Source organism: Morone saxatilis, unplaced genomic scaffold (genome assembly GCF_004916995.1).
Source record: "Morone saxatilis isolate NCDOM2014 unplaced genomic scaffold, NCSU_SB_2.0 Contig24, whole genome shotgun sequence".
Taxonomy (NCBI): Eukaryota; Metazoa; Chordata; class Actinopteri; family Moronidae; genus Morone; species Morone saxatilis.
In genome coordinates, this window is record NW_023339807.1 from 11,054,387 (window position 1) to 11,081,523 (window position 27,137).

General features: G+C 38.9%; 1 protein-coding gene across 1 annotated transcript in view; it reads right to left on the reverse strand.

Moving 5' to 3' along the window:
* Nucleotides 1-1,244: 1,244 nt before the first annotated feature.
* mtbp (MDM2 binding protein) overlaps nt 1,245-27,137 on the reverse strand; it is a gene marked incomplete at its 3' end in the record, with an annotated part of 27,161 nt that continues 1,268 nt past the window's right edge. Inside the window, 18 exon segments of the mRNA XM_035672360.1 lie at nt 1,245-1,358; nt 3,546-3,658; nt 4,714-4,877; nt 5,037-5,300; nt 5,492-5,587; nt 6,085-6,243; nt 6,327-6,420; nt 8,289-8,453; nt 10,891-11,004; nt 13,554-13,733; nt 14,223-14,340; nt 14,616-14,682; nt 15,012-15,106; nt 20,246-20,362; nt 24,041-24,155; nt 24,695-24,839; nt 25,755-25,813; nt 26,142-26,275. Coding sequence (XP_035528253.1) covers nt 1,245-1,358; nt 3,546-3,658; nt 4,714-4,877; nt 5,037-5,300; nt 5,492-5,587; nt 6,085-6,243; nt 6,327-6,420; nt 8,289-8,453; nt 10,891-11,004; nt 13,554-13,733; nt 14,223-14,340; nt 14,616-14,682; nt 15,012-15,106; nt 20,246-20,362; nt 24,041-24,155; nt 24,695-24,839; nt 25,755-25,813; nt 26,142-26,275 — 2,313 coding nt within the window.

Genomic DNA, 27,137 nt, shown 5'->3' on the forward strand with positions numbered 1-27,137 from the left:
GGGGCTGGTTGGGTGGTCTGGGGGGCGCGCACCACTGTTTTCTGCGTAATGCTTAACCTCTGCTGACCTGCTCACACATCGCTTACACACTGTACACCTTTTTTCTCCGCTCCTGTTCTTAACCTTAAAATCGGCTGCGTCCCCAATGCAAAAGGTGTTGCACTGTTTGGTTTTGCGTATGACGTAAAAGTCGCACGTGAGTATACTTTTTATTATAGTGTCAGATGTGAGTGAATCTGCCTCTTTCTGTCCTGCGTGATCCCGCAGGAATGCTGAGACAGTCCCGGGGGTCTCCATGAGAGATGAAAGAAGGGCAGGCCCAGCCAGCAACGTCCAAAAAGGTAACGCCAACCCCAAAAAACACCAAGTGATTCTCCCACCCGTTAGTCTTAGTTGCTCGGCCGACCTGAACTGCTAAAGATGATTATTCTCGTTATCTGTAGGTGATTGACCTGGGTGTTGGAGACAGCAGCATCAAAGAGTAAAGCATGGTCTTGAAGAATAAGTGCGCGCAAACAAAATCTCCTTTTTCTTTTTGTGATTTTTTTTCCTCAGGCTAAAAGAAGGCTTCTAAACCCTTCTTTTTAAAGGCTGGATGTTGTCAACATGTCAACCAGCACGACCCTAACCCAAATCCTACAACCAGTCTCTAGCATGTTCCAGTGGGCCAATAGGACTCTCAGCCCTCTAACCCTGACCCAATGCCCCTAACACTGGGTCTCCAGCCATGAGAACCAGAGGCAGGTAGGGAGGGAGGTCGGGGTGGTTCGTGCCCATGGCCGACACCCTGTTCTAGGCTGTCCAGCTGGAGGCCGGTGCTAGGATTTGCGGAGAGGCATCCCGTTAATTCAGAAAAACAGAGGCAAATTGGTTTACGAAGTGATTTGTGCGTTTTATTATATTGTTTCTTCAGCAGTACTTTTACATTGTTGTACTGCTACTTTCACTTAACTAAAGGACGTGAGTACTTCTTTCACCACTGCTGGCAAGTTAGGCCATTTTTCCTCAGTGTTTATATTCCATCAAACAAAAACACCTGATTACAATTTACAAGGCGAGATATTGGCAAAAATTGCAAAACAGACAAATGGTCTTGTTCCTATTATTGTGCTAATTTGTTGCGACTATTAACAAACACAACATATGGTCAAAATTTGCAGTACAAGGCCTGGATGCATGGAAGCATAGAAAATAAATAAAGAGAGGACAGTGCTGACTGTGTGCGGGCAGAGAAAAAGACTAACCTTGAGATAGAATTTTGAGATATCAAACAGCCTTTTGCTGCAGGCCTCAGAGCACTCATGCTCGGCAGTGATCCCGTGCTGTTTCAGTGTTTTAGCTACTACATCCAGCAGCATCTGAGGACACAAAAGACACACAAACAATTCCATGTTAGCACAATCGTGAAAACATTAAATGTAGTTTTGTTTACTCCCCAAGCACCCGACACTAACGTGGTTCAGAGAGACTAATTTTAGCACCTCTCTCTTTTTAAAAAGGAAGGGATGTCAAAGTGTCTTGACTTTGGGGGATGTCCTCGCACAGAACAGCACGCCTCTACGTTTGCAGTGTGAACTTGCAATGTACAAACATACAAATATTTTACTGGTAGCGTCGACGGGGACAAGACATTCCTGAAATAAATAGATCTGCCTTTAATCTTGTCACAGCAACTGTGCTGAAGAAACACCATCAATTATTGTGAGGAATCATCTGTGCCACTCAGTCTCATGAGGAGTAGAAAGGCAGCTTTTAATCTCTGTCCCAAATAAACTGCTATCATTATTTCTGAATAGGACCAACTGTTCTTTCCTATACTTGGGTTTGGATGATAAGCCTGTTTGCATAGTAATCACAAATCAGAACAAGTCAAGGTCGGCATGCAGATTGTGAGCTGTACGTGGGACAGAGCAAAACGGCGTGTAGGTGTGGGAGTATGTGTGTGTGCAGGTATCCACGTATGTTTCTGTCATTGCGCACACTGTACCAATACGCTAAGGAGAGAGCGAATAGTGTGCGTGTGTGTCTGTGGAGGCAGGCAGCAGGCGATCTGATAATGGTATAGTTGTTAAAGTGATTCTGCCATGACATTATCATGCAGCCCACACAGAGATCACACGCAAAACGTAAAAACATTTATCTTTGCTGGAGCTGTCGTACAACTCTCATCTGTAGTAGAAAGACTGCAAAAGTGTTTTGCTGTGTGTCTGTCTGCCACTGTTAAATTCATTGCTAAACAGGTAAATATTACAGGAACTGGCACCGGTCATCTCATCTATCGGTTTTGGTAACGTTTCTCTCACCAAAGTAGCTGAGATCTTGTTTAGTTGTCGCACAATCACTAAAAATGTGCTTAAAGTATGTCATGATGAGTGTGCCAGTGCAGTTTTACTATATTACTGTGGTGAAGTAATTTAAACTACTGCCATTACATTTGTTTTCAGATGACACTGTGAACAAAACACAATGCTCCTGCCTTCATTAGCAGTTTTATTTTGTTTTTGCCTCTTTACCCATCAAACAGAGGCAGAGTGACCACAGCAGGCCAGCAAACCAGGCTCCTTATCTGTTTAGCTCTGGATACTGAGGCAATGCTAACATTAGTTTGGTGACCTACTGGAGCACTGATGGGTGCAGAAACGGAACAATCAGCAAGGACTCAGCCCTCACATGTGGGGCGCAAGCTCCACCGGGGGAGCCACCAAGGCGCCCCAGAAATGTAACGTTAAGTGTGTGGGCGCATGCATTTTACATGAATAACAAGGAGGAAACGTACTGCGTCAAAAACATGCACTTTATGTTCCTTCTCTGGTTGTTTATGCTCTGTAAGTGTATCTAATGTCGAGTCCAACAGTACAACAGTGCAATACATTGTTCAATTTACAGTTTATTAGGTTTGAAATCCAAACAGTGTGAGTTTCTTTCACTATATTTCAGGTCTAATTGTGGTTTTTGAGGAAAGATGATGATGATGATGATGATATATTTACAATGATGAAACAGCATGACAATGACCTATTACCATTCCTAATCATAACAAACAAAGGGCCAAGGCTATTAAAATAAAACAACAGTTGTAATAAGCCATAGTTTTCCTATTATTCCTATTGATACTGTGTGTTCCTCATTCTCCTTGTGAACTTGTGTGAAACGAGCTTGACCTTGACTGATGAGCACTTGCTTCCAACGTTTCTTTTTTATTATTTAGTTAGAGCGGAGCAGAAGTAAACAAGCGCTGATTAGCAAAATATATTTTTCATTTATGCATATATATTTTTATTTTTCTGTTTTCTTTTTCTATTCAAAAGGTTTTTCGCCTAATGATTAATGAAACTAATGGAACTATTTAACTGAACTATCAAAATAAAAGGAGAAAAAAGCTATTTGGTCCTTGAGTGGAATCCATTTAAAAACTTTTGGGTAGGTGCATCAATCTCTTTCAAGAGGGGAAGCTGCACGTATTCTTGAAGCATAACTTGATGATAACAATTACATAAGGTTTTCATCCCTTTCAAAATGAGACACACACACACACAAATACTCACCCTGTTGTGTTTCTGTGAGCGTGACTCTTTGGCTGTTTTGTCCTCTGTTTGTTCATGATGTGTCTTCTGCTGTTGAGGTTTAGGTTTGTCAGCAGAGGGAAGAGTCACCAAACCTGGGTAGTGATATGAAGAAAAAGGAACAATAAGACATTGCCACCATGGCAGAACAAATCCTTAGCACGTCTGAATAGAATGAGAATTAAAAGAAGTTTAAAAAAACAAAAACTAGAGCCTGAATTCATTTATTTGTTACATTTCAAATGTTTTAACAGGTATTGAAATTGTGAGTAAAATATTTTCCAAAAGAGGTATTGAAATTATACAGAAATAAGGAGAACATAATTTGCAAATCCTTTCCAATATGAGATGATCTGTAAGTGATAACTGGATAGCATAATTGGTAGCTTTTTGATGCTATAATCTCATTTCAGAAGAATAAATGTATTTAATAATAAAATATAAAGTATACTATAAAAATACAGTTTATTATATATGATGATTAAAATTGGTTATGGATATAAATGTTGAGGAACAGTTTACGGATCAATTGTGTTCGTAGCGTCTCGTCAGGCCTTCTTGTTCTCACTACATACACAAAGGTTAAGTCATGAATTCATGGGCACAGAAAGGCTTGTCCTGTGCCATGGTTGTCAAATCGAGTTCTTCTATCTTACTTACTTTCATTAGTGTATACTCACCTGAAAATAAGAATTGAAAGAACAAACTAAACACTGTCGCTAGTTAGTTGGTTACAATCTGCAACTTCAGTGCTAGACGCCACTAAATCCTACACAATGGTCCTTTTTTTTTTTTCATTCTGCACAATTCCACGTCAACACTAATGTATGACTATACGACTGTTGGTTATGCATATTTGCTGCTCTGTGTGTAATTTGATTTAGTCTTACTAGTAGTTCACCTATGATGAGTTTGTCCCCATACAATTAATCTGATAAATTGACTAAACGTTCTAAGCAATGGTGTGCACATTTGCCAGTTTTGAAGTTCTAGCACCTGTACGCTTAACTAGAACAAACTGAGAGAGATGTTTCTAAGATAGTCCTATCATTAATACCACGCACAGATAACAACACTGATCACATTATTGAAATGAAGTATCTACTGTAAAGCAGGATCACTAGTCCCTTCCCATTTAAGAGTAGTGTACCTGAGGATGTCCGTCTTGCTGCTGAAGAAGAAGCAGGACTATTGGACGAGGAGGTGGATTGGGATCTGCTCGGCTGTTGTCGTAGAGACCTAATGGCAGGGTGTGTCCCACTGCTGCCACTGCTCTGAGAACAGAGGGAGTCACTGCTCTCTGACTTCACCAGCCTAGATGATTCAGACAAACACACAAACACGATAAACATTACTAACACTTAACCACATGACCTTCCACATACCCCACCCACAACATCCACCCATCAATGTATCCATCCATTCATATACTTTCTTGTTGCTGACCGGGAGCAACGCACACCATCATCATACCTCTTGCGAGGATGACCTCCAATGACGTCCGTGTCCCACGACCTGCGCTTAAGCCTTGCTACATCAGCGTTCTGCAGAGTCTCCCCGTCAGGCACACTTCCTGGTTCTGACATTACTGCAGGGGAGGGGGCGGGGCTGAGGGCGAAGGGGAGAGCACAAGGCTCCTTCGAGCAGGTGGTTTGGGTCTCGTAGCGAATCAGACGGGACTGGAGTTTTACAAAGGCCTGGTCCCGGTCCAAAGACCGTAAGTTGTCCAGACAGAACCTTGATGAACAAATAAAACAGATTAAAAATTTAAAACTGTAATAATAATAATAAATAAAGAATTCATTAACTGATGTGTCTGGTTACTGCCAGAGCTTTTACTGAGCATAATACATTTTCCACAGCTGCCTGCACTGTATTACAGCAGCTACTGTAGCTGAATAGATGCTGTATACTTTATAGAAACTTACTCTATGCCATGGTAATGTGAGGCTGATGCTTTGTTGAAGGGCATCTGGCTGACTCTCCTGGGAGAGAGGTCTGGTGACAACTGAAACACATTATTACTGAATAGAAAGAGAACGAGACGAACGAGAGAGGAGGGGTGGGGAAAAGAGAGGGAGGAGAAACAAGTAAACAGTTTGTCAAAGAAAATATATCTGTCTCTTCATTAAACCACAAACACAAATTAAAACTAATTAAAACACACACACAGTTTGGCCTGACAGACTTATTAGCGCTAACTGATGACTGCTCTGCTCCAGAATAACGTTGAGTTCAACCCAACTCCATATTTTTTTCTAGAAAGGTTGTAAGCTCTCTGTAGCAGGCTAGTGATCATAATCAAATCCACATTATGGCCTCATTAACTGTCCTTCAGAATAATCCTACACCAACACAGATACCGTTGACATACGTGTATGTGTATGCCTGTGTGATGGCCTAGTTACAGTATATGCACACATAAGCTTCAGTAAGTGCTCACTTTGGCCAATAGGTGATATCTAAAGTTTCATATTAAAGTAAGACTCAGCATGGAGCGAGAAAACATGACTGAACCTACCCTCTATTGATAGCCAGTGGTTGTAGCTCTCCAACAGGCAGGCCATCAGATGTGAAGTGTTTTAGAAGTTCTTTGGCGTCCAATAAAGCAGTGGAGCCCTTTTGACTGTCTTTAGGACCCAGCAGACTGTCACTGGAGCCTGGACCTAGCAGACCAAATCTAAAGACACACATAATTACATTAATTAAATACAGTATATTAAGAACTCAGAGTTTTCACGTGTCTATTTAAATCTCATTTACCTCCTCTTCTGTCGCCTCCTCTGCAGGTTCTCTAAGTTGTGGAGGACGCTCCTCTCGGGCCAGTCAGATTGCAGGTTGGAAACGGTCTGAAAACCTACAACAACAACAAGGCTTAGCTGGTCAGAGTTGTCGTTCCCTTTGATTAAAGGAAAGCTTTGTCAGGAATCATCCGCAAGGTGGCATTATATTACAGAACAGTGGAGAAACTGCCCGCTACGTGGCGTAGGTAACATAGGCACAATATACTGTATGATGGATTGCAAGAGTTATCACTACATTCACTTGAGCCATGTCAACACACTGAACTCTTGGCAGACAGAAACCTGAACGGATAAAATCCCCAAAACATCCCCACTGGACAGGAAGATTGTATGTTAGATCAAGGAAGACAAAAATGTGACAAAGCTATATACAGCAGGTTCACCAATGATATGAGGGTGTTGCATGCACAGCAATGGCCTGAGGTGGTTAAGTGTGTTATACGAAGAGACTGCCAGCAGTTTGACAGCCCACACAGAGTCATTTACACCTTCAGGCGATGCAAATACAAAAATGCAAAAGACATTCCTGAGGGAACGCAGGAGTAGTTTATTGCTGTTCCATATTCCAGAGCAGAGGGTGGGCAAGGGCAATGGGAAAAAATAACTTGATTAGCACTTTAGAATGTATGTTTTTACATGTTTACACTGATCATCACCTCTGCGTTTGAAGCTTACTGGCTCAGTTCTTCTGAAATTCAAGCCTATGCTTTATGTGAGGTCCTGGAGAGCTAAACACATGAACATGAAATCGGGAGGATACACACAAAGGCATTATGTGGTTATGGTTTTAGATTAGTGCTACTTTTGCTGATAGTGGTGTTGGTCTATTCCAGTCTATACATTAGAATTAGACAATAACCATTATGACAGACAAAGTTGTGCAGACACTCTAAAAAATAATTGGCAAATAATGTCACAGCATTTGTGACAGGAAAACTGCTCGACATGCAGGTCTATTAGCCCCACAGCTACATTTTTTAAAATCAGCGCCACCCTCACTATGCACATTGAGCTCTAGCTGCAGGCTGGGACTTGTTTTATTGCTTGTGATTTATTTGCGCGTTATTAGCTGGCATTGTTTCCTAAAACTATCATCCTGTGAACGTGCGTGAAGTGAATACTCATTCACTGCTGTGTAACAATTCACAGGCAAACCGTGTGTTGGTAAATGGATGAACAGACATCAGTGTCCTTGTGATATTTGTTGTACTGTCCATTCTGGGTATATCTTTAGATTTGCTGAATAATCTAAGACAAGTTAACATGATCATTTGATTACAATGAGCATTACATATGCATAACTATTATTAGGTCCCCAGTATTATACTCAGGGCTTCCTTTAATCTGTCACGTGGTCCAAAAACGGTCCAAACTTTTCATGTCAGCGTCCTAACTGTTATTCTGAGTTGGGATCAGGAAATTCTAATGGCAACAATGTTTCCCACTTGGGGTACATCCCAAGTCTCTTATTTGACAATTCCTTGCTCCTCGGTCGAACTAGAAGCTGTTCTGGTCTACCATCCTGCACTTCATCCCAAAGCGCTTAATTTTTGCTCCAAGGAGCTATGAGCGAGGATACATGAGAGCAGCCTTCATGGAAGTCTTTTGCCGACCGACAAACCCCCTTTATTGGATATCAGTTATTGGATTGTACTCAGCCCCGTTCAATATCATCATAATTTATATTACAGTCAGAGACAGTAGGAGAGTCAGTTTATCGTCATTTCATTTTAATTCCTGAGTCGGGTTTGATATGAGTTACTTAATTTAAATTTTCCCTGAAACATTTAGCCTAATAATATAACGATTTCCAATGCTCAAAAGGCACCAAAAGCAATGACTCATTCCCACTGTGTATGTATCTACTGTAGCTTTCAACAGATGTGAAAATACTGTTGGCTTGTTTTCTGTCTCTTCTTACCTGAGTTCTTGGCGGCCATGCTCTCCTTCTCGACTGTCAGAGAGATAGCAGTAGAGGGTAGAGTGGAGTCAATCATCTTCAGATATTGCTCCCTGGCTAGATTTAGAATGACCTTCAGGTCATTGACAGGTATTGAAGTTGAAGCCGATGCTTCTTCTTTCTGTCCTGGACACACAAACAAAAACAGAGGTTAGTTTTCATTTTGGGAACATTTCAAATTTAGTTTTTGGCTCAGTGGTAACCTTGGTAAAGCTGGTGGATGATTTTGGCTTCTGTGTTCTTGTTAGAATGTATTCCTTTATTAGTTTAATTTTAAAGCAACACCAGGTAATTAGTAGTCCCAAATAACAGCAATGCATATGGCTGGGCAATAAACCAACCAAAACAAACACCCTGAAACTCTCACAGAGTAATTTGATTAATTTTATTCTATTTATTGTTGGTATAATAATACTAACTCACTCACTACTCTACACTTGACTGCTAAGTTTCAATTTGCTGCTTCTTGTGTGTAGAGAAAATTCCTCACTAGTGACTACTTCAAACTCAAAAATTCTATGTGAAGAAACAGGGAGAATCTCTTGCATCAATTAGGGCAGACGTGGGTCTTCTCTAGTGTAGCTACAGTGGGTGACCCAGTTCTAAAGAAGCAGTTGTATTTTCACATTAAAATCTTATGTAGGCTTAGCTTTTTCAATGGAACAGCAAACACTCTTAAACTTTCTGGACAAGAAGAGGTAAAGAGGGGCAAGTGAAATGATAAAAGGACATTTTTATAGTATTGGTTAATTAAGAAACAAAAGTCCATGATTGAGCTTAAATGTATTTGATGTATCTGTCAAACTGCACTGCTTTGTGAGTTTTACTTGATATGCAAAATTCTTGAGAAATGTTAACATTTATTAAAAATAATAACACGGTTGTGATGGGATAATTAAAACAAGTTTCATATTACATTAGAAATGGTGGAGAGTTAGATATCCAGTGAAATTGAAACTGAGAAGAATGATTAATGAAGTTGTTGGCACGCGCATGCATCGGCTTGCATACTTATCACACGGACTGATTACAACCTATAAGACAACAGATAGACCCATAGTGCGCACACACACATTTCACATAATCAAAACTTCCAACAGTAGTTCTAACTTTCGCAACTTATAAGGACATGCCTTTTCCCACTTTAATGCCAAGTCAGAATATATTGCGTTGAATTTCATTAAGTCCTGTGGTCTGTCAGGGCTCTTCATTCTGCTCACGGCCTTTTCAAAGAACAGCCCTATTGCTTTTCCTCAAGTCTGTTGAATTTCACTCCACTTCCTTTAATCTGGCTCCACTCCACTGGTGTTTCACTATCTTCGCCTGCCAAGGGGACATTATGCGTGTCTGTAAAATAATGATATTTCAACAGAGTCTTTCTATGCACTAGTCTGCGCTGAGGGCTGGAGAGAGCCGAGAGTTCAAACTGACGACAGTTCAGGAAGCTCCGAGTGGCCCAGACAGTTGATACGTCTCTCGTGTCCATTTGGCTTTGTCTCTGGTATGAATACATATGTTAAAGACTGACATATGCTCTCAATTGAATTTATATTAGTCAACACTGGGGGATTTTTTCTGGCAGGTGAATGAATAAAGTGGACACTGATGGTTTGGTTTTACTGGTTTTGAAGAAAGTATTTTTTAATTACTACATTATCACATACAAATAATGTTTTACATTATAAAGGTTGTGCAAGCTGCAACTAAAGACGATTTTCATTATTGATTAATCTGATTAACTGATTGTTTTTGTCTATAAAATGTGGGAAAATAGGGAAAAATGCTCATAGCAATTGCCCAAGATGATATATTCAAATTTATCCAGTCAAAATGACAAAACCAAAAAATATTAAATTATAATAATAAACTATCAAAATAGTTTGTTTTTTGCAGATTGACTGAACAGTTGAATATTAATCAATTAAATATTAATTAATAAGTATTTTAGTTTTTAGTACATGTTTTTGAAGAGATGCAAGCAAATGAAGCAAACGATATGTGTTCTCCCATCCATGACATTGCAAATGATACAGTGTGTGATTTAATATCAGGCCAGAGTAGTAGTGTCAGTGTGGATAACATGAAGATGATGAGATGGTGAAAAGGACTAATTTAAGATGGGTATGAGCCAGCAGCCATCTTAAGGGTCAGACAAGGGTTAGCAACATGAGGCCAACACATCCTTGGCATGAGTGCAGGGTCAACCATGTTTATATGTGCATGTTCCTTTCTAGAAGTCAAGATGAAATCATCATCAAATCCCTTCTCTCCTCTACATCTCTGTGAGAGATGGCTTATTAATCTTGCTTTGGGGAATAATATTTTGATTGACATATATTAGTGAGCTCAATGAGCTGTTCTGAGGGCTCGCCTTGGATTTCATGCATTAGCATACAAGCAATTAGTAAAAGCACAATGGTAGCACTAAACCACAGCAGAAATGGTGATGAAATCTGTGTGCAAACATTTTATACAGAAATCTACATAATGCTCAACACTTACTTTTTATATATAGTCTGAGATGTGTTTTCCATTTGCGGAGCTTCTTATATGTAATACTTACTGAGGTATTCTTTGAGTAACAGTGTCTGGACCTGGGTCACCTTCCTCTCTCTCTTCAGCAAGCTGTCTCCTTGGAGACAGGGCAGGGGATAGAGGATGTTGCCTACAGCGCCTCCTGGTCAAAGGAGTGAATGAAAAAAAAAAAGAGCCTGATTAGATGATTTGCAAACATCAATTGTGTTTTGCTTGGAGTGGAACTCATAGAACATTTGGATATTCCTCTGGTGGGATCAAAGCCACTCAAACGATTTTACACAAAAAAGTTAATTACTTTAAGTATTAAAAACTAAGGATCTGGGGACTTAGTGGTGTCTGTCCTTAGACCCTCCCTGCCTGTTGAGTGGCATTATGAGGGTTGGTAACAGTCCAGTGTTTTTGGAACTTGACCTATAATAACAGAGAAATGTCAGAATTTCTTTGCAGCTTCGATTTTGACCTACTCTGAAAAGTAAAAGGGGTAAAAGTTTGAAAATTATTATTTTTGGATTCATTGCTTTAACATGGTCAACGAAACTGAAGATTCTATGACCTTCTCAACTTTTCCTCCTACAAATACTCTTATCTAAAATTTATTCCATGGATTAGTATACCGTTTCCCACACTGGGGGTCAGGACGCCTCTAAGGGGTCAAAAGATAAACCTCAGGGGTCATATGATGATTGACAGGGCAGGAAAAATAGACAAAATAGTGTAATTTGTATGACTTTTCTCACCTCTTTGCTTGTTACTTGTAAAGAAATTGCTACTTTTACGTCTTCAAGTCTCAAAAAAATTTGAGAGAGAGGAAATAATATAATTTTGGGGTGGATTTACTCACAACTCACTGACATTATGCAACACATTACAAGAGCTGACAAGTAAACAATGCATCATATGATAAAATGATGGTAAACCACTGAATTAGTATACAATAACAAAAAGATGAAACCAAGATTGCTGCTCCAATATTTTGCAGTAAACAAATGCTTGATGACTGAAATGTGTGATCCCTTTGCTACAAAGAGAGACTAGAGACCCACACAGAAGCCTTATGTTAGTACAAGACACAAAGGTGTACTGAGTATTTCGTTATATTGTTCAGGTGCAATAACCCTCAGGTGTGCATTTTAAGCCTTTTTTATGAAAACTGTGCTGTGCTCAAGCTGTGTCATTGCAGCGGTTAGGGCACCTTTTACAGTCCTGCTCTGCATTTAATAGTATTTCCTAAATGTCTGCAGAAGGTTGCATAAAATGTTAACAACAGCAGTAACTCTCAGGAGGAAACACCACAGGTCTCTTGAATGTCATATAGAGCCCAAGAACAATGAAGGACTTCTATCAGGATAGGAGCTTTAGGTTCAGGGAACAAAAAAATACAACAGTGTGAGATTCATATGTATGTCCTTCTAGTCAGCCCTAACCAGCCAGTTCTTATCTCATCTGCATATACATTCACTCCATTCCTCCCTATCGCCTTTCCTGCTTCCTTCCCTCTTTGTCAATCCATCTGTCCCTTCAGTAGCCTTTCTCGCTCCCTTCTTCTTTAATTGTTTTTATTTCTGTGACAAATGTGAGGAAAACTTTAACAGAATATCCACAACTTCTTAGTGCTGTAAGTGAGGAGGGGGGAAGGGAGGAGAAACAATGAAGGAGGAGGCAGCAAAATAGAGACACGCATCCCCATTTTTGTAATACAGGTTAGCCTGATCAAGGATGACAACCCCTCAAATTCTGTCAACGAAGCCAGAAGGGCTTCTACTTTAATCAAGCTGAGGAGCCACTTTAAGAAATATGGGGCACTTGAAGGGCTTCTTTTTACAATATGGCAGAAAACAAATTAGGGCTCTTTAAACTTGATTACAAGTTTTTCAATTTGCTCTTCCAGAGGGAGCACTGAGGGAGAGACAGGAGGCAAAGGTACTGTATTAGGTGAGGGGTCAGGTGTTATTGTAGTAATTTTTAAAAAAAAAATTTTTTTAGTTTGGACCACTGATTTGGCCCGCTCACCAACATGGTCAGCAGCTGGCGCTGTAGCAGTGGCTGTGACACACAGCACATTAAAACCCTTAATTTCAACACACTTTCAGAGGATATCATTATCAATTCAATTCCTTTGTTTTTTTTTTTTACATGAGTGTAACAAAGACAATATTGCCAAAGCATTAAGTAGAAAAAAAAAACAAATAAGAAAAAAATGCTAAAAATCAAGAAAATATCAGAAAACAAAAACTTTCCCCCGTGTGTGTGCATGTATGTTTGACAGAGATTGTGGAAATTTGATGTATGTGTTTGTGTGTGTGTGTGTGTGTGTGGATGTTCTTGGTTTGTATGATATACTAGCAAAAATCTCCATTGCAAATAAACGTCTATAAATCACTTAAATGAAGTAGAAAAAAAATATGCTCTTTAAAACTCCAGAACTTGCCTGAAAATCACCACGGTTTAAGTTTTTTAAGTTTTCATCAGTAGCAAAGCAATCCCGTGATAGTTAGAGTACATCCATGGATACCCATTGCAAACAGTAACTACTAATAACTAATTCTACTAATGTTTAATGATGCAAAGATGCTGCAACTCAGGGGTTTAAACACATTAAAGTGACACTGAAACATTCAAAGTGACAAACACATAGAAATACACACACACACACACACACACCTCTAACAACATGACAACATAATATACCTGAGGATGACAGAGACTTCTCTCTCAGCAACCCAGAGACGGTTGCCATGGCAGCTGCTCCATTGATTTGACTGTCTGAGTGCAACATCCTGACCCTGCATGTTCCACACCCAACATCCTCTGAGCCCTGGACCAACAGGAAGTAGTGAGCACTCTCACCTTTCACCTCTACATCAGGCACTACAGGGTACAGACAGAGGGAGAGAGATTACATCTGTGGTTATAATTAATATAAATAAAACTTGTTCTATATTTGCTGCACTCAAAGTATGCAATAAAAAATTATATTAGCATTTTAGATTATTTTTAAATTAGATTATTTCCACTTCATATATCATACATAAAAACAATTGGTCAAGTCCATTGTATATCTAATCCTTGCTGTCCAATTCTTATTCTTTACTATTTGCTGCAGGAATCCAATTTCCTCAAGTATATGGTTACATAAGTTCTATCTTGTCTCTTTAATATTTTTTCGGATTGTTCCAGTGGTGTTTTCCAAATTGATTCAGTCCTACTTCTGAGTCTGCTTCCCCAGTGGAGGGCTGTATTATCTTTATCAGTGTAGTCCTAGTCACCAATTTATTTCCCAACAGGAGGTGCTACAGCTCCTCTCTGTAACAGTCATCCATTTAATGAGTTAATAAAAAGTACTTGAACAAGTCTTACCAGGTAAGGACTTTGGTCTCCTAGCTATAGACTCTCTCCAGCGCTGGGAGCTGAGTTGGCTGGCTGCAGGCTGGATGATGGGGGTGATTATACAGGAGAGGCTGAACAATGCTCCAACCTTCGGATAGAAACACAGTACATACACATAAACATACAGTGCAAACAACAGAGCCTCAGTCCCATGAATCACACAGAAGCTGAATCTTATATGCATCTTCTGCTGTACATCCTATTTACATTTGACTGGAGACTAAAGTAGTTAAATTAATTTCCTCGTCAAGCAAAAATCTAAGTTATAATGCAACTAACTTACTTATGTACGTTATATACTTTTATGGCATATGACCTATTCCAATATTTGTACATATAAGAGCACAGCTTAGGGGCCAATACCTTTCCACGCAGTGATCTCAGCTGGTCCAACAGAAGTTTAGCTTTCATTGATTTCCCAGACAGATTTCTGTTTGTTGGTGGTGAAGGAACAATGAAATGTTGAGGAGTAGATTCTTTTTTGAGACAGGAAAATTTTTAGGGGGCTGCAGTAAAAACAGTAGAATCTGCATTATATATCCTGTATTTAATCAACTAATCTCAACCATATTAAAAACTATATATGTATGGATAAAGAATCAATTTGCATCTAGATAATACATGTTAATATACTGAAGTTTGAAAATACAGTCTAGCTGTTTGAGACAAGTGGGTCCATTTCAGTGTAGATGAAGGCAGACAGACATGATATTACTTTGGTTCCCCAGAAACAAACACACTCTTCATAAATGAGGATACAGTTCAAACTGGGTTCCGGACATCAGAAACTTGGGCAGTCCTGATAGATCAACCAGTTGAACCAAATCTAAAACTGGTGCGTAGTAATGGAAGACCTGCAAACACAGAACAGAGGGAGGTGAGACAGAAAAAAATATGAATGAATGAAATAAGGACAGAAACAAAATAAGTAGAAAAAACAACAACAGAGTTATCAACATCATTATAAAAAACAGATAAGTTCATCATGGTGAGTTTTCATTATTGGGAAATTGTGAATCAAAATTTTCTGATTTCTTTTAAATTGCCATTGGGGGATAGGAGGCCGCATCATTCCAGTCATTTCAAAATCTTCTCACTATGGCTGAAGACTCAGTTTGCCCATTGTATCCCCCACAAGAAACAGTTAAACTAGATGGATTCCAAACTAAAGAACAGAGAAATGTTGAGCCTCTCTGTGATGCACTAAAAATATTTGTTTCTAAGCTAAATGTAAGGTAAAGTCATTCCACTATGTTTTTTCACACACAGAATATCTTTTGTTTTCTGTCAGAAAACAATCAGGTACTTAAGACACTGTAGCTCACATTTATAAAAAGGCTTCCACTTCCACAGTCTGCAGTTATCCTACTTCTCTAATGAGCTCATTATGTTGTGAGAAAATCAATAATATATTAATCATTTGTCACATGTAAAAAGGTCATTTGCATATACGGACAATTACAAGAATACCAAGGAAAGCCTGAAATCTCAATCTCATAATTTATTGATCCAGAGCGAAGAGTGTGCCGACCTATTTCTGACTCCTATAGATTAAGAGTAGACGAAGATTTTAATGATCCCCGATTAAACTCCCAGTTTCACTAGCAAGTTGGGAAAGTTTCTACCTCCACTGTCCAAACGAATGAAGAGACAGATTAATGCGGTGACCCAAACAGATCATTAAGACCTTAACTGTCCTCATTACTTGAAATGGGTTTAAAATTGCATGTGCCTGTGATTAAAATCTTTTTTTTTATGTTTGAACTGTTTGAACATGACTCTGGGTGATTCATTTGTCAACGTGCTGCAAAACTGACTTCATCCTGATTGCTGTGGTATGTTCTGTTTTTCCTTTGCAAGAGAAATACATTATCCTTATTTATTTCTCGTCTATAAATTGCTGTAATCTTGTCCCATGTATTGTACTTTGCCTGTGAATAGCTGTGCACTGCTGAACAGTAAGACCTGTACATTAGCAGTTCATTGTTGTGTTACATAGTATAACAGTCATCCAGATATAACAGGCTGCTGTGAAGGCACTTCACTGATCAACACTGGCTCTGTTATCACAAATGCAACAGCAATCTTACATGTATATTTCTATGCTCAGATACACGTCAGTAACATTGTGTTACGCTGTAGAATTACTTACACAGCCCGTGTTTATTTGTAAAAAGGCAGAGGTAAGGGTGAAACATAATGTCTTTTGTGTTGCCTCAACACATTAGGCATCAGCAAGTAGGTGTTGAGAGGTCGCTGAGAAAAATAGGAGGATGTTTCCAGCGGTGACAGACTGATGCATGACTTTAACTGCAGGTTTAAGTGCTTAGGAGAGGGGGGGAAGTGTTTGAATCTTGTGGCCAGAATACCCAAAAGAAAGTGCAATGTGAAGCTGTTTCCCTCCCTTGACAAACAGGGTTGAGGCGCTTTTTAAAAAGGACACTCCAAGAGACTAAATGTCAACATTTGAATATGCTGCAGGGCAGCTGGATCTGTGCATGAAGGAGAACATTTACTATTAATAAAAAAGTTTTTCTGCCCACAGCAAAATGAAGTTAAGTTAAACAGCTGACTGTGACATGAGTCAAAGGATTTTCCTCCATATCGTATGCTTTGAAAATGCGTACAATAGATGTACAAATAGCTTTTTAGGAGATTTTTGTAAAATTGCTGTCTATTTTTCCCTTTCACTTTTTCACTTGCCCTTTAAAGAAACAGCCTTATAACTGGTAGCATCATTGTACAATAAAGACCTGTACTCCTAACAAGGAATTACCTAGTCTGTCAGTATATCTGGTTGTATTAGACCATTGTTGGCTATTGTGGGTCTAAGTGCTGAAAATCAATAAGTTGCTGTGTGTGTAACTGTGTTATGGCAATACTGCCTTATCACTGCATCAATGGGATAACGTACCATGATATGACAAGTATTAGCATGCACTACATTAGCTATAAACACAGAATATAATCACAATATTTTGCCTATAAACTTCATTGGACTTCCTCAAAATTATGAATCACATTGATATCACAACATAAAATTAAATATACCATGGTTGAACATTTTATCCTTGTAGTTGACAATGTTATCACAAGTGTGCGATATAAGCTGACCTATACTTACTATAATACTTGCTGCAGATTATTCCTAATGCACAGTAGATCTCACACTGAACACACACAGTTCAGTGTGGCCTCCCTGCCTGCTGAGGCAGAGCATGTGTGTGTGTGTGTTAGTAATTACACAACAGTTACTCCTGACAGTGAGGAGGCCTAATAGTTTTTGTCTGAAAACAGTTTAGATTGTATGTGTCTGTGAGTGCAAGTCATTTTGCAGTCAGTTACCACAGCAGTGTGGAGATGTGATAGTTTTGTTGTCCTCAGAGTTTTGTTTTTTTAAATTGTGTGCCAAGACAATCACTGCCATCTGCTTCTCTGTACAGACACGCGCACAGATACACACACACACACACAGGCACAGACAGTTTCACACTCATATGTAAATGAGTAGCATTCCAAAATACACACACCTTAACTATGGTGCTCTGCTGTGTTAACTGAATAATGAGCACACACATCAACACAGACACATATTATCTGCTGCCAGACCCAAACTCACAATAGAAAACACTACTTAAAATGAACACAATACACATATTAAACAATATAAAACAGACGCCGTATCACTGCTCTCGCCTAAAGAGATTATTTTCAGTATTTCTTTAATGTGCAGACATGAGAGAGACATGAGAGAGACATGCTTTCAATGTTGTCTTTAATGTTAATGTTATTAATGCTCTGTATGCATGTGTATGTGTGCTCTAGATCCTACATCAGGCCCCAACTTCCTGGGCACAGCTCTTGTGCAGTTCCATTGTTTTAGATATTCATCTACATAATAAAACTCATTACAGAACTGTACTATACCAACTGTTACAAAAGACCTAGTCTCATATGGAGTACTATTTATTATTTTACCACTTTACATTCAAAAGGTTTGGACAAACACTCTCCATTTTAATCGTTTTTTTCTTATTTTTCATGACTATTTACATTTGGTAGATTCTCCACTAAGGCATTTCAAACTATGGAGAGGAACCACATATTGATAATTTTAGGTAAAACAAAAAAAAAGGTGTTGAAATTAACTCCAAAACATTGTTTTTATATTTTTAGATTTTCTTCCAAGGAAGCCACCCTTTGCTTTGTTGACAAGCGCTGCAAACCCTGGCCTTTCTCTCCAAATTTTGAGCTTCATGAATGTAAGATCACCTGAATTGGGTTTGGCTACTTTTGAAGGAATCTAAATATGAAACATATTTAGGAGTATAGCAGTTAATTTTCACTTTTTTTTTGTTTTACTACATAATTCCATATGTGTTCATTCATAGTTCATAGTTCATAGTCAAAGAAAAACCATTAAATGAGAAGGCGTGTCCAAACTTCTGACTGGTAGTGTAGATGCAGTTTTTTCTTCTTTTAGACATGTCAAGACGTCAAACAGGGACTGTTATTCATTCTTTTCTAAAACTAAACGATTCATCAAATTAATCAAGAAAACAATTTGCAATTTTATTATAAAATGAAGTGATACAGTAGTTGCATATTTAAGATTTACATCTGTTTAAAAAGATATAACTGTATGGTCTTTATTAAGACCAACATATTTGAATGACTCTTGTAGTAACATGCCACACTATTTAAGAGTTCTGAAATCAGAGGGTTAAACTGAAATTAAATTTTTTTAAAATTGTATTGTAAACACAGACATTGTCTGACAATGTTTCTGTTTTTGAAAGAATAAGATTAAGCTAAGCTTAAAGGTGTAGTTTTGACATGAGGTCATATGAGTCACTTACTGTCAATAGTGTTGATAGATGGACATTAACCGAGGCTAGACATTGTGTGGATGGAGATATCACAGTGGGCTGAAAGCTCGCTCAGCTCGGGTCTGCACACACACCAGCTTGCCCCAGTATATGAGATTTTGGTCATATCACACACCCCTAACTGTGTGTTCATTCAACTCTTTAGCTAGTAGGTATGATGTGGGTAAAACAGGCATTAAAGGAACAGATCTCTCCTAAATGAAAATTCAGTCATTATCTACTCAACATAGTGTCAATCAAAACCTCCCCTGAAGTTTGGAGGAACATGGACGTAAAGACATAATTTCATCATAGTCTTCTTTCAAGCTGCCAAAATGAAAAAAACATACATTTCTCTAAACAAGGTTTCCCCACAGCACTCTGGCAGAAAACTCTGCTTGCTACTGTGGGGTTGCTGGCATGTTGGAGAACAAATCTTTGTCAGAGACGAAAGAAAAAAAAGGACAGCCTTTGAAATCAAAATGCAATTGTCTGGAGATAAAAAAAACAATAAATGTAGCTGGCGTAGGTGTTTAGTTAAATGAGATGTAGCTATGACATAGCCTGGTCCCAGACCTCTGAATCGCTGCCAGAGTCCTCAGTTTGTTTAGTGATTAGTGAGGGAGAAAGAGTGGGGAAATCTTCTTCCTACATACTATAGATCGCTAATAAGTTACACCCATGAAAAAGTGTGGATGAGATGGAAGCAGCTATAAGGGTTGGTGTAAGTGAACGTAGAGAAATAATCACCATATTTCTATGATCTTTGTGAAAAATGATAAAATAAAAAAAAAAAAGGTACCCTGTGGAGTTTTCTTGAAAACAAACAAAAAAAGTTGTTTACATGTAATGTCTCTAAACTGACACTTCTGTGTTGACTATAAATGATGTTGGTGAGACCTATATGTCATTCGCTACTGAGCACACATTAAACACATTTCAATGGCTGAATGAACAGGGGAAATGGGAACAAAATGCCAATTTAGTTATCAAACTAGACTTCCCACACTTCACACACAAAAGATGATCATATTCTCATTTCAATGTGAAAGGTTAACAAGACAAATTAAGATCGTAAGATTGGAAATTAAAAATGCGAGAGGTAGTGAAGAACTCAGGACTCACCTCAGACTGTAGTTTGTGGTCTGTAGTCATGTAGGGAGCGCGCAAAAGACTGGACCCTGTCTTCTGTTGCACTGGACAGCGCAGAGAAAAGCCATCGAAACGGAGCTCCGACACATACTGAGGCAAACACACACACACACAGGTCACATAGTAGAAAGTGATTTTATTCTTTTGAGTTAAGATTCAGTGTGTAATATTTAGGAGGCTCTATTGGCAGACATTGAATATAATATTCATAGGTATGTTTTCATTAGTGTAAAATCACCTTAATGAATCGTTATGTTTTTTTTACCCTAAAATGGGCTGCCTATATCTACTGACGTTGTCTTCCGGCTCCAAACACCGGCTCTAAATAGGGGCGTTCTTGTTTTTTCGCAGCCACAGTAGTTTTTCCTTTGCAAAGGAGGGTGAAGCAGGGGAGTTGCAATGTCACTAAAACCTTCACACTGGGCCTTTAAAGTATACATAATCTCTCAAAATAGTTGGAAATTAGATGTACTAACACAACAGAGATACACATACTGTTTGTCCTCACAGATTGCTATGATGTATCAGTATATCATGCAGTTTTAAGTGTTTGCTCTCAAACTTAGTCACAAGAATAGTCATAGCTTACTTTGTCACATGGCTTTATAGTTAATGGTACACGTGCACATGCTCACACATATTAGTTGTTATGCTACGTATAACACGGCTATAAAGTGGTGGTGGTTGTTCTCAGACAGACTTTTGTTCCTTTGGGAATTTTTCTTTGTTCCACCGCTCTCCAACTGTGAAGCTTTTACTGACTGACTGCCGGAGCCCACTCACTTCTGAAGGCAGCAACTTAGAAAAGGTCACTTTATTGAAGGAGAAGCTGCATGCCTGCCTCAGCGTACTCAGAGCTCAGTAGACAGAGCAGAGCAGAGATGACTGGAGAAAATATTTGTCAAGCATGACATAGTTGAGCAGTTGATTGGGATAACTTCAGATTATAGAGTGACTGATACTACATCTTTGAAGTGGATACTGATATAAGTGTTTGAGAGTTTTGAAAATCAGATTTTATTTGTTACAAGTAATTGATACAGTAATAAAACATAACTATGAATATTATATACAAAAAAACAACATTCTGCACTTTCAAATCATTAATTAATTTTTTCATTATTTCTACATCAACAATGGATCAAAGGATTATGTATAATGTGAAAGGAGGTTGCTTGTAGTGATGAACCCACAGAAAATTAGCATCTTTCAGCTCAAGGATTATTTTTAATGCCTTTTACTTAAAATGTTTGTTCAACCTAAGCAAGACCGCACTAAAAACTGTACGTGGACTTTACTACAGAATTACATAAGGTGTTGTAAGCCACTTCTCCTCCTCTAGAAAATATAAAATGTCTGCAACAAAATGACCTTCCAGAAATATTAATTGAAATATGAAACATTGATAAGTTGCTTCAACGATGACTGTTTCTTATCTCCAATTTTCCATGTTCCAATGTTTTTACTTCAGTAGAAGGAATACATGCTAGATCAGAACATTTGCAATCTCTAAAGTCTTAAATCTTTTAAAACATTTTTGGTTACATTAAAGATTAGAAGCAAAAAACAAGGCTGTGTAGTTCTTACAATTCGCTCTCATTTCTTTGAAAAACACATTATTTAGTATAAGATGTATTTTTGAGCCGTTTCAAGATACCTCAGTTGTATATTTTCAGACACAAGCTGAAAATGGCAACTGACAATGTCAGCCAGATTTAAAAAAACACCAACAGTATGAGACATAAAGGGAAACTGTGCAGAAAAACAGATTGCTGACTCTCCCCAGAGGAATGTGGAAGAATAGCACAAAATTGGCAAATTCTGTCCAGAGACAGAAAACTACTGCACCTGCCAGAGTTTCCGCTTAATATGAAAGAAGTACAAGTGGGCATGAGGTAATCTCCAGAGTAGCAACAAAAAATGCTGTCAACTCACCTCAGCCTATTCAATTCGACACTAAAAGGCAGTGTGAAGCTACTTGGAAATAATAGTACAGTACACTACACGCTCAAAGGACAATATCTTATTGTTTACCATCTTGTTGGAAACAATGGGAATTAGCATGCTGACATAATAGCCTCCACACTTCTGGGAAGACTGTTTACAAGTTTTTGGAGCCTGGCTGCGGGGAATAATTCCCCTCAAGAGCATTACTGTGGCATGCCAGTTCATGCCAAAGGTGGTGGATAAGGTTAAGGTCAGGGTTCGCAGGCCAGTCCAATTCTTCCACAACAAACTTGTTTCCAACCTACTTTATCAGATTTGTAATTTTATCTTGACCGAATGCTCGTGTTTGTTAACGTTCCCCTCAAGGCAAAAATGACTGGAGAGTTTGTACAGAGTTTTGTTTTTACATTCAACAGCTTAAATCTATGTAAGCGTGATGTGGAAACTGGACAGGATCTTTTAAAGTGGCCTAACCCTCTCCCCCACCCATCCAACATACAGAATGTAGATAAAGGTGTTTGCCTGGTGTAAAATATCACGTAAAAGGCATAGATTACATCATAGGTACTTCCTTCATCCATTTAGTGGACAGAAATAGATTGAATACTGTTGGTAAAGCCATTATTCATTCAAATAAATGTACCTTTACACTTTAAATTCATAAAAAGTAAAGGACATTGCACCTGCACCTCAATAACGACAGCGCTGTCCTTTAAACACAGACAGAAAGTGCTCAGAGGCGTTCTCTTTGTCCTTTTCCGAAGCCCTCGCCAATAATCAATTGCAGCCGACTCCTCAGGGAGCGAGGTCGAGTCAGAGCGGGGCTCGGCTCGGGTCGGCTCTGCCGGGGCAATGCCAGCAAGGCAGAGCTATTTCCCATGACCCCTCAGTGACTTCCAGTAATACCTCTAGATTCATTCAGCAGCAGATAAAGACGTATCCCCCATGGAGTAAAAAAAATCACTCAATTTAAAATAAAATATGTGAAAATGTCCCTTATAGCCTTGTGTGCACTGCATGAGAAATTCCATATGAAAGGGATAAAGAAAGAAAAATTGGGGCATAAATCAGGTCTCTGAACCATGATTAGCCCCGGTACAGAAGGTTCTTAAGGAAACACTGTTTTCTGTGCTGTCTCTCACTGGGGCCAGCTAGCTGTGCGCTCCAGACTACAGAGAACAGTGCTCACAGTAAAAATCTCTGGGCAAGCAAGCAGGTAAGTTCAAAAGGACACAGCTTTTTCTCATGCCCTCTACAGTACTTATCCAGAATACACACAGACCTGATAAGACTTTCTCTCAACAGCCAGTACTCACAGACATCAATCACACCTCACACACATCAATGACATCTACAGTTCTTCGAGTGTGTACAGATTCACAGAAGTCTTTGTATACGACTCACAGATAAATCTCTACTTTCTTCTTTTTGGTGCGCAAAACGGCCGTCACCCACATCCCGTACACTTCTTGTTATTGACAAACAGCTTTGTCATACTGCAGAGGCATGCACATATGGCACACACTCACAGACACACAACCGTCTTCGAAATCCTTACTCTTCCTCTCTCTAATAAGTCGAGCTATTCGGCCCCCCAGAGTCCTGTGTCGCCAACACCCTCTCCTCTGTGTCTGTAACCATTACGCAGCCTTTTTCAACAAAACCTAATACTGCTGAGCTGTTCTCCTGCTCTACATTTCATAGGTTCAAGTTAGTTAATGTTTCCCCTTTCCTCTATCTCTCTACACTTAATAAAGACAAATTGAAATCAATTATGTAAAAAGAACTGCGTCTCCCCCACACAATTTCTGAGGTCCTTACCTTCTTCTCTCTGATAACCAGGCCGCCCCTCCACACTTCTTTATGGTCGATACAGCTGGGTAGGTCAGTAGGCTCCACCAGACAGGCACTCAGGTAGGATGCTGCTTTCTGCCACCTGGGCAGGGGGAAAAAATGGATCACTCAATGACCAGCACAGGGGAACTTTTATTCCTGATTCCTGTAAATTAGGAATAAAAAGTCCTGATTTATATTAAATATCTTATTTAGGCATGTACATCAGCAATAAATTACTAATTATTTAATGGAGTTATTTTCCTCTAAAATGAGTGCTTCTGTAGAAATGTTGCTTAGACTATTCATCCATCACTTGAAGCCAACACCTGCTCATATTTACTCTTCTACCTCCCCCTAGTGGAGCATTTTAAAAACAAATTCACATGCTGCATGTCCTGGATTTTGAACCATCCTTGCAATATATCATCAGCCTTTCATGTTTGGCATATCACGGTTAACTAATAATACTGTGTGTGTGTATTGGCATACATACATTGTGACAGCAAACCAAGTAAAAAATGTACAGGTACCATTAACACAGTTCTCGTGTTGGTGTGTATGCATATTAGATTTGTTTCATCATTTCCTTTGTGCAACTCATTACCTAGATGTAAGCATGTGTATTTTTTGTCTCCTCACCCAGTTGTGTGCTGTGTGACGACAGTGATCTTAGCGGCATGCCAGCAGGACAAGTGTTTGAGGGCTCCCAGGAGAGGCAGCAGGTCTTTAATAGGAGGGGACTGTTCCGCAGAGCCCAACACCAGAACATCCAACAAGGCTTTACCTGATGGGGAGAAATGGGACAAACCATAGAGGAATTCATTAGACATTGTCTTTCTTCTTCTTTTTTTAACATACATATCTCTGTAGGATTTCATGAGGGTCAATGAACTGTGCTGGTTTCTCCACTGACACCATCTTTTTAACAAGTAGGCAGAATTGCTTGTTTGCAATTCTAAATATCGAGATCTGTGGAAGAAAAGTTGGAAGCCAGTGGTGACTCCAGCTCCTTAGGGCAGCAAACGATGGAGGGTGACTGTTCCCGAACTCCTGTGGAGGTGGTGTGCTACGAAATGCTCTTTACAAAAGTGAAATATCACTTCAGGAGGCAGACTTGCTAAGTAGTAGTTAGAGCAAAGTATCCCTCCCAGTGGTGAGTGCATATTTATGAAGTACAGTAGGCCAGCTTTTATACAAGGCTGCTGCAGGCAGATTTTCAAAACCTAATTGCTTGAAATTGGCTGTCACACAGCTGAGGAGTTTGGCTTCAGTAAAGAGGTTTAAAATTCTTGATACTGGAAGATATTGGCGAATACAAAACTTTTTCTTCAGATATTGTTTTGTGCAGTATACTAACTTCTTGCTCTGTCGCCCTATCACACAACTAGATGATTGTTGTTTTCCTCGTTAAAGCGAAGCGGTGGAAACCAGCGAGCTGTGCTGTAACAGATAATCGTAACACCCTAAATGATCTCACAAGTAGTGTGGAAGCATTTTGGATTAAATACCATAGACAGAATAATTGTTTGAATCTGAATACATTTCATGTTAGTTCTACTTCATTCTAACTAGATATTTTTTTAAACTGACAGCCCTACTGAGCACACAGTTAACATCTTTACAAACGAAAACTACAAAATGACAAGATGACTGACTTTATAGTAAATATAAAGAAAGTGAGCACTATGTGTTATGTTACCTGGAGGTGGCAGCTTGTCTGACAGTAGATGCAGTCCTTCTGCAGCTTCCTCTAAAAGCCTGTTCAATAAAGACATTCCGATTAGTTAAGCCAGACTTGGAGGACCATATTGTAACACTTAGACTTTGGCATCTTTGTAACCATTTTTTCCCCCTTTTTACCTGTTCATTATCAAATTATCTCCTGGTTCGACTGTCTAAATAATGTAAGATAAAATATAGAACTGTTTCCTTCAATTAACTCATTAGAGGGCTAAATTCAGTACAATCAGTGATCAAGTTTAATATGTTCAGATAATATCAACTCACATACTCATATACACATATCAGGCACATTCAAAAACAATCATACTTATTTAAAGAGCATAAAACATCATCTGTCGCTCACTCTGTCAGTGCTGGCTGGTCACCCTCCTGATTACTCAGAGAACTGAGACATGACTCCACAGCAGTGGACTTCTCCTCCTCACTGTCAGTTTTCTGATGGCACGTCCCAAGCTCTTCCCAGTCTGAGCTGCAAAACTACAAAACAGGAAATATAGATTTAGGTAAAAAGTACCTAATTCCAGCCCTTTTTCTTTATCACTGTATAAACAGTTAAAATGGTAAAAACCCTAAAACCATTGCTCCTTAAATGAAGTCTTCTTAGTTGGAGCGAATTAAATAGGAAAAAACAGAGCAATAGTACAGTAGGTTTTATATCATGGTGACACCCTGTATTGATACTTGATTTGTCACTGTTTGAGGACAAAGATGAATAAACAACACTGCTTAAATTTAAATGACTGATGATACCCAACAGCACGGACATGCACAGACATTTTTGGGGGCAGACGCTCAAGTAAAAAATAAATAAATTAAAAAGGGGGTCACTCATCCAACCCATAAATTCTCTATTCCCACCCCCATTCCTAATAACACTTTTCATAATGTGCTACATTCCAACACTTTATTCCTTGAAGGAACCAAAACTTCTTCCTGAAAGGAGAATTAGGAAGGATATAATTGAATTGCATTGACACAGATTTCCAGTAGTACATAAACCTGACTAATTTATTTATTTATTTTATTTTTTAAGCCAATACAATACTAATCTTAGGGGAAAACAATTCAACTATTTGAGATATGGAGGTAGATATAGTAAAGTGTATCTTTTCTGCGTAGATTATGTATTGCTTTTGGGTTAACATAGACTTTACAAAGGTACTGTATAGCTTCCCACCTCACATCACTGCATCAGTTTTGCAGTTGCAACAGTTGGGTCAGAACACTTTGTACAGGCTAATGTAGTTATCAAATATATATGAATAATTTAAACACATTCATTTTACATATACATATATCCATGCAAATGAAAATTGCATGGAGTATTGGAGCAGCCTAT